A 13541-nucleotide genomic window follows, 5' to 3' on the forward strand; every position below is an offset into this window, starting at 1 on the left:
GTGGTCAATCCACGTATTGAAAAAAAGTACAGACCTGCACCTGCAGACCCCGCATACATTCGGGGACAGTTGCCACTGGACTCTCTTGTGGTCGCCAATGCCAGGAAACGTGCCAACTCCCAAACCACGGGTGAAGCTCCTCCCCCGGATAAGGAGTCTAAAGTGCTAGAGGCAGGGGGCAAAAGAGTAGCTGCGCAGGCATCAAACTTTTGGCGCATTGCCAATACACAGGCACTCTTAGCGCGTTACGATAGGGCGCACTACGACACCCTAGAACAGATTATACAACACCTGCCTCCACAGTTCCAAGAGGGCACTAAACTGCTTATTGAGGAAGGGAAGCTAATCTCAAACGCAGCTATCAAGTGTGCCCTTGACGCAGCAGACACAGCTGCTAGAGCTATCAACACTAGCGTTATGCTGAGACGACAGGCGTGGCTACGCATCTCAGGGTTTAAACAGGATATTCAGACAACCATTCTTAATCAGCCAGTCAATCCTGATAGTCTGTTTGGTCCAGATGTTGACACCACCCTAGAGAAAATAAAAAAGGACACAGAGACTGCTAAGTCCATGGGGGCCCTACAGTCACAACAGTTTCGTGGCAGCAATTTTCGTCGCTCAGGTGCACGTGGAGTCACCAGAGGACAAATGGGTCAACAATCTCAGTTCTCAAAAGGTGGAGCACAATCCTCGTTCACGAAACAGAACAAGGGAGGTTACAGAAACAACAGCACCAGAGGTCGCGGCAGAGGAAACAACAGCTCCCGCTCCTCTACCCCAAGCAAACAGTGACTCTCTGTCACTGCCCCCCGACCACTTAACACCCGTCGGGGGGAGACTGCAGCAGTTCCTGCCCGTCTGGAAAAACATCACCACAGACAGGTGGGTGCGACAACTAATCCAGTATGGTTATTGCCTAGAGTTGAAATCCACTCCACCCAACATCCCGCCAAGGCAAAGACCTATGTCCGCAGAGCACTTGCTCTTATTGCAGCAGGAGGTAGTGGTGATGCTGCAAAAAGGCGCAATCGAGCTCGTGCCGGTGGGAGAAGAAGGTACAGGGGTGTATTCCCTGTACTTCCTTATTCCGAAGAAGGACGGATCTCTCAGACCCATTCTAGATCTACGTCCCCTCAACCTGTACATACTATCAGAACATTTCCACATGCTCACTCTCCAACAGATTCTTCCCTTGCTGAACCAAGGGGACTTCTTAGCAACCTTAGATCTCAAGGATGCTTATTTCCACATTCCACTACACCCGTCCCACAGGAAATACCTCAGGTTCACTATTCAAGGCAAGCATTACCAGTTCAAGGTGCTACCCTTCGGAGTCACCACAGCCCCAAGGGTGTTTACCAAGTGTCTGGCGACAGTAGCAGCGCACCTCAGGAGGCAGAACATCCATGTCTACCCCTACCTAGACGACTGGCTCGTGCAAGCCAAGTCGGAGCAACAGTGCGCCGCGGACATGTCGGCTACAATTCACCTTCTTCACAATCTGGGTTTCTCGCTGAACTACCCAAAGTCGCATCTACAACCAGCACATGTCCGGCAGTTCCTAGGTGCGACGATCAACACCCTGACGGCCATGGCTCAGCCAAACCAAGTCAGGATAGACAGCATGCAGTCTCTAATCCAAAAGTTCAGACCACAACACTCGCTTCCAGCGAGAGTGTTCATGCAGTTGATAGGCATGATGGCCTCCTGCATCTTCATAGTCCCTCACGCACGGTTACATATGCGCCCGCTCCAGGAGTGCTTAGCGAATCAGTGGACACAGGCTCAAGGGCAATTGACAGACCTAGTGTTGGTTACCAGTCGGGCATACGACTCTCTGCATTGGTGGACTCCACACAACCTTTGCAAGGGCCGACTGTTCCAAGAGCCTGTGCCGCAGATTACCCTGACAACGGACGCATCTCTCCAGGGATGGGGAGCTCATCTGCTCAATTACACAGTGCAGGGACTATGGACGACGCAGCAACAAAAGATGCACATCAACTATCTGTAACTGATGGCAATCTTCATGGCGATCAAGTCCTTCATTGTACATCTGTGCAACAAGGTAGTGTTAGTCCGGACGGACAACATGACCGCGATGTACTACATTCAAAAGCAGGGAGGCACCCACTCGCCACAGCTGTCTCATCTGGCTCAGAGCATGTGGAAGTGGGCCATTCAGAGGAACATTTTCCTCCTGGCAGAACACCTCCCAGGGAAGGACAACCAGATGGCGGATCTGCTCAGCAGGTACAGCCATCAAATGCACGAGTGGGAGATACACCCATCTGTCCTCCACCCGTACTTCCAGCAGTGGGGTCATCCGGAGATAGACCTGTTTGCCACAAAAGAAAACGCAAAATGCCAACACTTTGCCGCCAGGTTCCCTCACCCACAGTCGCAGGGGAATGCGATATGGATGAACTGGTCAGGCAAATTTGCGTACGCTTTTCCGCCAGCCCCTCTGATACCGCTGGTCGCAAGAAAGCTAAGGCAGCACGCGATGACTCTCATCCTAGTTGCTCCAACGTGGGCGCGCCAAGCATGGTACACCACGTTCCTCGAACTATCAGTGGTGCCGCATCAAAGACTGCGCCTCACGCCCAGTCTTTTAACGCAGAACCATGGAGAAATTCAGCATCCAGATCCGCAACAGCTCAACCTGGCGATCTGGCTCCTGAAGTCCTAGAGTTTGGATACCTTAACCTACCTCCAGAATGCATGGACATCATCAAGGAGGCAAGGAAGCCAACTACCAGAGCATGCTATGCTGCGAAATGGAAGCGTTTTGTCATTTACTGTACTGCCAATGACATCAACCCGCTAGATGCATCTATCCCTGACATCATTTGCTATCTGTTGCATCTTTACAAGTGCAATCTAGCGTACACTTCCATTCGGATACATCTATCCGCCATAGCGGCTTACCTTCAGAACAGGCAGCACCTCTCTGTCTTCAGAGTGCCTGCCATTAAAGCCTTTCTTGAAGGCCTGAAACGAGTCATTCCCCCAAGAACACCACCAGCTCCGGTGTGGAACCTCAATGTGGTCCTCACCAGACTGATGGGACCACCTTTTGAGCCACTGCACTCGTGTGAACTCCAGTTCCTAACGTGGAAAGTGGCTTTCCTAATAGCTATTACGTCACTGAGGCGTGTTAGTGAGCTACAAGCGCTCACAATCCAAGAGCCATTCATTCAGATTCATCCAAATAGGGTAGTGCTACGCACTAACCCCAAATTCCTTCCGAAGGTGGTGTCACAGTTTCATCTCAACCAAACTATTGACTTGCCAGCATTCTTTCAAAACCCACAAACGGTGGCGGAAAGAATGCTCCATACCTTAGATGTACGGAGGGCGTTGATGTACTACATAGACAGGACACAACCCTTTAGAAAGACAAAACAACTCTTTGTTGCCTTCGCACCACAACACAAAGGCAACCCTATTTCCAAAGCAGGAATAGCCAGGTGGATTGTTAAGTGCATCCAGATATGTTATCAAAAGGCCAAGCGCACTTTAACGATACCCCCAAGGGCGCACTCCACACGCAAATTGGGGGCATCCATGGCTTTCCTAGGGAACATTCCTTTAGAGGATATTTGCAGAGCAGCCACGTGGGTTACACCACATACTTTTACAAAACACTACTGTGTTGATGTACATTCCAAGCAGCAAGCTGCTGTAGGACAGGCTGTTCTCAAAACACTTTTTCAGGTTTCTGCAGCTGGCACAGGCAACCGCCGCTGATGGAGGGACTGCTATGTATTCTATGCTAAGATATGAATTTAGCAGCCCACATGCCTCGAACTGAATATGCTACTTACCAGTATGCATCTGTTCTTGGCATGTAGGGCTGCTAACATTCATATCGCCCGCCCTCCTCCCCGGTGCCTGTCGCAGCTGCAGATATACTATTGTATTTATTCATTAGCATGGACATCCTTTACACTTTTCACTCCATCTTCTGCCACAATGGCGAAAAACAATCTGGGGATGGAGCCGATGCCCATGCGCACTGTAGTCCAGGGGAGGAGCCACCCATCTCAGGATACTTCGAAGACTCTTCCAGGACAACAATGTGCGATCATCCGGACCCAACACTAGGCGGCGATCTAATGCTAAGATATGAATGTTAGCAGCCCTACATGCCAAGAACAGATGCATACTGGTAAGTAGCATATTCATTCCTCTGCCACGTCCTCTGGTGTTGTTTCCTCGATTACCCCCTTTGTTCTGCTTGGGGTACGAGGACTGTGCTCCACCTCTAGAGAACTGCGACTGTTGACCCATCTGTCCTCTGGTGACTCCACGCGCACCTGAGCGACGAAAAGTGTTGCCCCGGAACTGTTGTGATTGTAGGGCCCCCATAGACTTAGCTGTTTCGTTGTCTTTCTTAATCTTTTCGAGGGTGGTGTCAACATCAGGACCAAACAGTCTATCAGGATTGACTGGCTGATTGAGTATGGTTGTCTGAATGTCCGGTTTAAACCCCGATATGCGGAGCCACGCTTGTCGTCTCAGCATAACGCTAGTGTTAATAGCCCTAGCTGCTGTGTCTGCGGCATCAAGTGCACACTTTATGGCTGCATTGGAGATTAGTTTGCCCTCTTCTATAAGCAGTTTGGTAGCTTCTTGAAACTGCGGAGGCAGGTGTTGTAAAACTTGCTCTAGGGTGTCGTAATGCGCCCTATCATAACGTGCCAATAGTGCCTGTGTATTTGCAATACGCCAGAAATTGGCAGCCTGCGCAGCTACCCTTTTGCCCCCTGCCTCTAGCACTTTTGACTCCTTGTCCGGGGGAGGAGCTTCACCCGTTGTTTGGGAGTTCGCCCTTTTGCGGGCATTTGCAACCACAAGGGAGTCAAGTGGCAACTGTCCCTGAATGTATGCAGGGTCTGCAGGTGCTGGTCTGTACTTCTTTTCGATGCGTGGATTGACCACCCTCGCCCTGGTAGGTTCTTTAAAGATGTCCGCAGCATGCTTAAGGACCCCTTTGAGCATAGGCAGTGTCTTTACTGTCCTTTCAGACACTGAAAAAGTGTCAAATAGAAAGTCTTCTTCAACTGGGTCAGCATGCATGTCCACATCATGATTAGCAGCTGCCCGTTCAATGAGTGCATGAAATCCTGCAGAATCTTCTGTTGGGGATGCACGTGCAATGAAAGGCTGTGGGTCCTGCCCCACATTTTGGGTATCTTGGTCACCTATGTCGTCATAGGAATCTTGCTGTGCATCGGGTTCATTGATGGGGAAAGTGTATTGGTCATCTTCTCCATATCCCTCACCCTCAGAGTGTTCAGGGGAAGGTGTTGGGCTCCTTCTAGGAGGAGGCTGTATAGGTTCTATCAGGGCTGAAGCGTCCTGAGCAAGCCGTTTCTTCTTCAGTGGGATAACATAAGAGTCCACTGGCTGTGAAGTGATCTTTCTTTTGTAAAGGGTCAATTTGCCCGTGTCTGCGTCGATAAAACGCTCAGAATCTTCTCCTGAGTCGAGTAGTCGACCGGAAAGTGCTCCAGACGTTGATGATTCCGACGTCTTTGGCGCCGTCTTTGGCGTAAAGGCCTTTGGTGCCTCCTTTGGCGGCAGAAGGAAGAGAAGTTTACCAGCAGGCTTTGCCGGCAAGTCCATCGGCTTCTGGTGCGACGGCGTCGGAGCCGGCGTTGCAGAGGCCTTGTCCCGAATTCTCTGTAGTGAAGAGACGATGGGGGACGCGTTACTTATAGCGTCACTTGGCGCCGCCGAGGAGGCCTTCACCCTGCCTTCGGATCCGACGTCTTGTTGGCCCTTTTGAGTCTTAGACGTTGATGCTGCAGCCGTGGACACAGAGTCCTTGGACCGATGTGTTGAGCTTTCCGCTTTCGATCCGTGTGATTTTACAGTCGGCACCGGAGTCTTGTCGCTGACTTTGGCGGGCTTAGACGGCGTTGCACCGGTCGACCCGTGCCGAACTCCCTTCTTAGAGGAAACCTCCTCCGCCGACGATTTCGACACTGTCGAATCGACAGTTTTCTTCGACTTCTGTGGACCGGAGGCCGACGGAGTCGATGAGGCAGCAGGCTTTGGTGTTTTTGGTGGAGCGGCCGCCATTTTAGGGACGCTTGAGTCCGTAAGTTTCGGTTTCGGGTCGGCCATTTTAGGTGTAGTCGATACCGTTTGTTTCATTTTCGGTTTCGATACGGGCTGCGCAGCAAGTATGTCCGTGGCCGGGCCTGAAGGCGGGGCCGTGGCTTGCGGTGCGGGGTCTTGGGTAAGGCCGACTGGCGATCCCGTGACCCGAGCCTGATCCGTGTAACCTTCGGGGCATAGCTCATCCCCTGAGCTATCTTCCGCGGCCCCATAAACTTCTTCGACGTCCCCTACCTCGTCGACGTATTCAAGGCCTTGACCCACGACTCCGTCGTCGTCTTCCGGATCCGCCTCGATGTCCGTCGCGGGCGGTGAGATTTGAAGATGATGGCTCTGGCCCTCCTCTCCTTGGTCGCCGAAGATGTTTTCTGGATCCGGGGCCACTTGTCTGGCCTCAAGGCGCACCGCGCGCCGAAGTTTGAGTGTCTTTTTTTACCTGAATCTTGCGCAGGCCATGCAGTTGTCCTCGTTGTGGTCCGGCGAGAGGCACTTGTTACAGACCGGGTGCACATCGATATGTGGGTATTTTGACCCACAGAGGGGACAGTATTTAAACGGGCTCCGCTCCATGCTAAGAAGTTGCGGTCGTGTTGCGATGAGAAGGCCTCGATGTCCGAAGAGTGATACGACTCCGTAGATTCCGACTCAAAGAGACGGAAGAACTCGAGACCGTACGCAAACAATACCGTCGCAATGAATCTAAGGCCTTTTGGCCTGAAAAAAGCTAGTTTTCTCGGTTCCGACAGAGAGACGTCGAGACCGCATCCGAACCCAATGGCGGAAAAAAACAATCTGGGGATGGAGCCGATGCCCATGCGCACTGTAGTCCAGGGGAGGAGCCACCTATCTCAGGATACTTCGAAGACTCTTCCAGGACAACAATGTGCGATCATCCGGACCCAACACTAGGCGGCGATCTAATGCAAAAGATATGAATTTAGCAGCCCACATGCCTCGAACATATTATTACTGTATATCAGTGATGCAAAGTAAGTCAATGTGGATTACCACAAGCAAACAATCTATTATGTTGTTAAAATACATTAGATTCTGCAACCACGGTATAAATGCACATCTCTAATTTCTTTATAATTTGAGCCTAATGATGCACTCAGTCGCCGATTATAAAGAAAAGACACCATATCTCAACCATAATAAGTTATTTTAGTCGGGTTCTGACATAAGAATGCCTGCTGCCAGAGCCAGCAGCTGAGGTGAAAGGCAGAGCAGCTCACGAAGCAGCTGTTTAAAGCAACGAAAATGAAAAGTTGCTTTTCTATCTACTGCTCTATTTTTCTAGCTTACAGTGACAAGCAGAAAGAACATAATTCTTTTTTGCATTCCTTAGATAATTATAGAAAAGTCCTGTTGCATGTTTCTACACATTCCGAGTTACTGCCGCTTTTTTTTTTTTAAACTGACTTGTATTGCACTGTTTCTAAAATCTTTTTGCAACAAATATCTAACAGATAATTAATGTGTTAAATTTGGCACCAGAGGTTCTATTTTTATTCTTAATGTTTGCAAACATGCCCTCTCTTTCTGAATGAGCAATGCACCAAGCGTTTAAGTGGTTTGTGGGAAAGGTGGTGGTGTGACCATGTATTATATGAGATATGGTACCCAGCCGTACATGATAAGCATAATGCAAGTCACCTCTTAGTTCTATGACCTTAAGAAAAAACTTGGCCTCCAGCCTCGTTCCTCTATACGGTTGAAGAACTGCTTAGTGGCTTGCATTATCCTATAATGTACAGCAGGGGGTACTTTAGCCCTTATATAAATTGATATAGTACTCCTAAATAACTCTCTTTACAGAATAAGTAGATTTCACATTGAAAGCTGAAGAACATGACATAATAGATTGAGGAAAGGGGAAGGGAGACACATTTTTAGACTAAGAATATAAATTGCACAAATCATTCCAAGTTTCAATGAATGAATCTTCCTTGTTATTTCTAAGATGCATAATTCATTTATATTCTTGATACTAACAGGAAAAATTAAATCCAGCCATCTATCAATGGAGATGGTTTAGATTTCTGTACTTTTAAAATTAGTTTCTTGACTATCAGAAAACTACGAGATATCCAGCATCGTTGAATATGCCCCAATTTTAAAAAGGTTAGAAGCAAACAGAAACCTCTTAATTTTGAAGCACTGGGTACATTAGATCCAACCACCATATCAGCTGTATTCAATCCCATCGTCAAAAAAGATGCAACCCTACTGCAAGACCAGGACATGTGACCTAGTGATAACTTTAAAGCATGCTGCTACATATATCTCTAATTTGGAAGCAAAAACCAACTGGTAGTGCCAGCAGTATCTGGAGATTAATCAAATATTGAGCACTTGCTCTAGATGTGATTTTCTTACAGCTAGAATTTCTAAGAATCAGTTGCACCTATTGCTGGAGACATTAATCAATTTGTAGGGAAAATATAAAGATTGAAAATAAGTGCAGGAGCCCATCCTGGAGCTGTGCTGCCTAGTGTTGGGGGGGGGGGCTTAAATCAATGCACAATAGGTAACATACCTCTTAATAGAGTCTTTAAAAACTAAATCTGCATGAAGGACATTGAAAACTAGCTTTAGTTGGTGGTAGGTTGACTTCTAAAGCATCATTGTGTCACGATTCCCTCCCTGTGCTCTCATGCCCACCACCAGGGGGCCGATTTGTGGGACTTTCCACTATTACTAAAAGCTTCCAGACCCTCCCCTTCACGCACATACTGACTTCCAGCCCTTTGGCCTCTACTTGGAAATGGCCACCCATTCCCAATCCATGCCGGGCTTTCTGGAAGCCAGCCTGCTCATGCTTGAAGATAGCTTTCTCATTTCTGAAACTATTACCTAGAAGTCCCTGCTCATTGCTTCGTCTCCAGCCCCGCAGGTCAAGGATGGCTGGAGGAATCCAACTCACCTGTGGCTGGCTGCTGCTAGCCTGCTCACACCTGATGCATGTAAGTACAGTGAGCTCTTTTAAGCCCCAGTTCCTTCCAGTCCAGGGTTGGTCATTGTAGCTGTGTACCTGTGAGACGACCCTTGTTTCCAGTGTTTCCTGAGCTTTTGATATCCTGGTTTCTAGTGTTTCCTGAACTTTAGTTATTCCTTGTTCCTGAGCTGCTGCTGTCTTCCTTGTTCCTGAGTTACTACTGCTTGCAGTGTTAGCTTGACTCCTGAGCCTTAGCATTCATTATTCTTGTTTCTGGGCTTTAGTAATTCCTTGTTCCTGAATTAACACTACCTGCAGTGCTACCTTCACTCTTGAGCTTTTGCTCAACTCTTGTTCCTGCACCAGCACTACCTTTAGTGCTACTTTGTTTTCTTGACTCCTGATCCAGCACTATTCTAGTATACCCTTGTAGCCTCCCCTTCTGTATGTCCTTTTCCAATCCCTATCTTTCTTCTCATTTCCTTGGTTCCAGTTCCTAGTTTGCTATCTTCCTATTCTGCTCTCTTGCTTCTGTTGCCTTGTATGTTTGTTACTTGCTTTCTACTAAATGTTCCCTGTGATTTCCTTCCTTTCCTGTTAAGCACTCCTCCTTGCTAGCTCCTTGTTTATCGTGCTTGTGTTCAGTTCTACCCTCTTGCTGTTACTGCCTTGCGTGTTCCTGTCTGATTGCCAGGATCTGTGGTGTTTCTTGTTCACTGTAAGTATTGTTTTTGAGTTACATTTATAACATCACCATAGGTATCAGCTCCACAGACCCTGCCTTTTCCTTCTATCTCCTAAATGTGAGTATTTACAGTCAGTATCTGTAACAGCAATTCTGGAACTTACTGAGCTTTATTCTAACCGTGTGGAGCTCCTGATTGCTTTACTCCACATTCCCTTTATGGTTAATGATGTTATATATATATATATATATATATATATATATATATATATATATATATATATATATATTGCACTTCCATCCTCGGTGTAGTTATTCTGAATGCCAAATCCCACCCTGAGTGCCTATCCTTGCTGAGTTCTGGCTACCTTGTTCCTTTGTGCAGGCTTCCTCTTTGGATCCCTTTTCTCCTCTGACTTCCTGTGTGATCCTGGGTAGTGCTGTGCTCCTTATTTTCTACCCAGTCACCAGTCCTTGCCCAAGTCCCTGACTGTGTCCCAGACAGTCCCAGAAACATTGGGGCATATTTCTGAGTTCTGGCGCATCTCTGCAAATCAGCAGGGATGCGCCAGAACAAATGTGTCACGCAAAACTACCCTTGCGTCACGGCGGTTGCGCCGCATTTACAATGCGGCGCGCCGTGGCGCAAGGGTAGGCAGATACGTGACGCATCTCGTGACGTAAGGGCGGTGCATCGCTGGAGTCGCGTTGCAAGCGCAACGTGACTCCAGGAAAGCTGGGGTGTGCCCTATACTTAACGTGCTGCGTCAGTAGGAATTGACGTAGCAGCGTCACACAAGTGCCTGCGTGAAATCTTGTAGATTTCACGCAGGCACATTTGCGAGGCGCACCTGCCCCTGAACGCCCACCCTGCGCCGGAATGCCCACATGTGGTGCAGGGCTTTACAACGTGACGCATCTGCCTAGATGCGTCACGTTGTAAATCGGTCGCAGGGATGCACCACGTTTACGCCGCCATTGCGTGACGCAACGGCGGCGTAAATATGGCGCAAGTCCGACATAAATCTGCCCCATTGTGCTTATGAGTGGCTCCCTTCTGTGCTCGAGAGTGGTAGCTGTGGATCGTTGCAGCCATGATTGGGTTCAGTGCATTCTAAAACATTACATTTTTCACACATTTGTTCAGGTTGAACTGTATGGAGGCATGGAGACACATTAGCTAATGTTTGAAAAGGAATGTACTAGTGGCCGTAGACCCTCTAATGGCCTATCTAGACAGCCAGCTCTCTTACCTTGTTGGTGGGAGGATGCAATTTAGGAATGCAGCCTGCTCATTAAGCGTACTGGTGAGAATATTTTTTAGGAGCATAAGAGAAAATTCTCTCAGACTACCCCCCTTCAATTTAAGAACCACTTCTTAATAGATGATCTATAAACTAAGGTTTACAAAAAAGCCAAAAAATCTTACCTTGGCAACCATCTTCATAAACTTCTTGCCGATCCCACGGCCTGCGAAAGAAAGGGAGCAGAGTTCAGTGGAAATTAAATGTGAGCAAAATTTTAGTGGTATGACTGAGAGATGGCAGCTTTGGACTTGTGTAGGCTGCTGGAGAGTAGAGGTAGATAAGAGACTACAAAGACCAGAATGCATCCTGATGGCCAAGTCATGATGCGATGAAAGTGTGAGTCAAATGGCCTACATGAGAGCTGTGGCCATGGTGACCTGGTTATGGATTTAAGTGAACACTGAACGCCTGGGGGAGGACCCTCTAGTCCTTTTCCTGTGTGGCGACCTCCAGCAGTAAAGACATCAATACAGAGTTAGCTCTTGTAGACTTACACAATCTGAGGCCAATATGGCACTAGTGCAACAGGATTTAGGGGGCATGATCTGTTTTTCCACAAATAAAAGCAATTGGGTGTGACTGTGCGTGATAATAACAACATGGCGACCATCTCAAAGAAGTAATAGATCCACACTGTGTGATACAATGACCTTTGACTCACAAGAGGCAGTAACATCGGTGAAGGTGAAGCTGGAACTAAGGAGTCTTTCACTGTAGCGAACGTAGAGACAATAAATTATATGGCCTGGGGGGTCTTTTCAGGGCAAAACCAGTCTTGGGTTGCCTGTGTTTCGGTTCAGGCAGGATCTGACCTTGCAGCTCAGGCTGGACTTTTCCCATTGGAGCAGGGTCAAGGCTGCATAAGGCTGGGTCCAAACTGCGGTGGCGTGGTGAGTAAAAGAGCAATGGGTTGGAATGCTACCCTGAGCGATTACCAGTGGCTAGACTTATTGTAAGCATCCTCCCATCACCTTTTGTGTGTTTGGTCCTTTTTCCTCACCTTCTACAAATCCACATTAGTAGGCAGTGTCTGTGAGCGCAGAATGAGGTAGATATTACCTCCCCTTTTACCACCTCAGCTGCTTTACTCTTTCCTATTTGTCCATATTTGAAGAACGGTTCTATTGTTTTTTTGTATTTCTGTATGCCTACATTGTTTCAAAAGGCTCATCAGAGACAAAAGGCAGCACTACCTAACCACAATGTACAACAACTAAATATGGAATCAATTATGTAGCTACAACAATAGTATTTCAACCTGAGACTGTAATAGGTTCAGATGCTGTGTTCTTCTGCCATTGATGGAGCGAGATAGAAAACAAAATTTTGTTTAAACTCGCGAAGTCACATTTCCATAACATGAATAATAATATTAATGATTTGTGATATGTCGTGCTAATACAACTTAGATTAAACTTTACACGTGGGAGGACTAACATGTGTGCTCATAAACGTGCATAATTGTTGCATCTTTTTGTTCGTGCAAAATAACAAAATAATGTATTGTTTTCGTTTTTGTCATTACTAACTGCTGCAAACTTAAAGAGCATGTGCTTATTTTGCTTTTCCTTGTCTGTGTGATGTCATTTCTACTATTCTAGGTGCACATAAGTCTCATGGGTTAATGAAGACTGGTAGATATAAATGCTGCTTTATTTGTTTGCATTTGCCAGGTAACATTTGACTAATCGGGTGGGTTAATTAATTAGTAAATCCTGGGGTGGATACAGAATCTACATTATTTCTTACATTAATACTTTTCTTGTGTTTGTTTTATACTAGAAAGCTTAAATTGCCTGCTTTTGGGCCTAGTTTGCTTGGGTTGCAAAAAGCTGAAATTTACTTCTGCAAAAGTCACGAGACGCCCATTCTGAAATAACGTGTTCGTCAAAAGCTGCATTCACAAAGCAAAAACTGACGTGCTATCATCATTCTGTCGGACGTGGCCAAGGTCGAAAAAGAACATTTTGTCAGCCTTAACTTGGCATCCGCGGAAGTCGAATGGACGCAGCGAGAACATTATTGTACATTTGTTGCAAACCTAGGAAGCTCCTGGTTGCACTCGGAATAAACAATGGTCCTTAAGAAAAGTGACTTAATGGAAGATTTGAAATGTGGGTGACATGTCACTTGTCACTCTCAGCCAATGGGACGTCGAAGATTTCTGAAAACTTTCCTTTGCGTAGTTTAGTTAGTGTAGAAAGGTATAAAAAGTCATGCCCCTAGGGATGGGCTGGCTGCTGCTTTCTGACTTTCCGATGAGGGTGAAGTGCTGTCGGACATTGCGTGGAGCACGTAAGAATCCTCAAAGAACTTTACTTTAATTTCTATCTATTTAGCTTAGCTAGGGACTTAGGATTTAGAAATGCTAAACCTTTAAATACTTACTTAAACTTTGATTCATTTGCTTAAAATGTATTTTTCTTATGTCTCTTTACAATCATGCTTGCCTCAATGCTAATAAATTACATTTATA

The 13541-nt window shown here is 47.0% G+C and overlaps 1 protein-coding gene across 1 annotated transcript in view; it reads right to left on the reverse strand.

Annotated features, from left to right (window-relative positions):
• The window catches only part of LOC144798519 (thialysine N-epsilon-acetyltransferase-like), a 127335-nt gene that overhangs the window by 6674 nt on the left and 107120 nt on the right, over positions 1-13541 (reverse strand). Inside the window, exon 5 of the mRNA XM_078669442.1 lies at positions 11188-11228. Within this exon, the coding sequence (XP_078525568.1) occupies positions 11188-11228 (41 nt within the window). The remainder of the gene's footprint in view (positions 1-11187; positions 11229-13541) is intronic.

Source organism: Lissotriton helveticus, chromosome 12 (genome assembly GCF_964261635.1).
Source record: "Lissotriton helveticus chromosome 12, aLisHel1.1, whole genome shotgun sequence".
In the NCBI taxonomy this organism is placed as follows: Eukaryota; Metazoa; Chordata; class Amphibia; order Caudata; family Salamandridae; genus Lissotriton; species Lissotriton helveticus.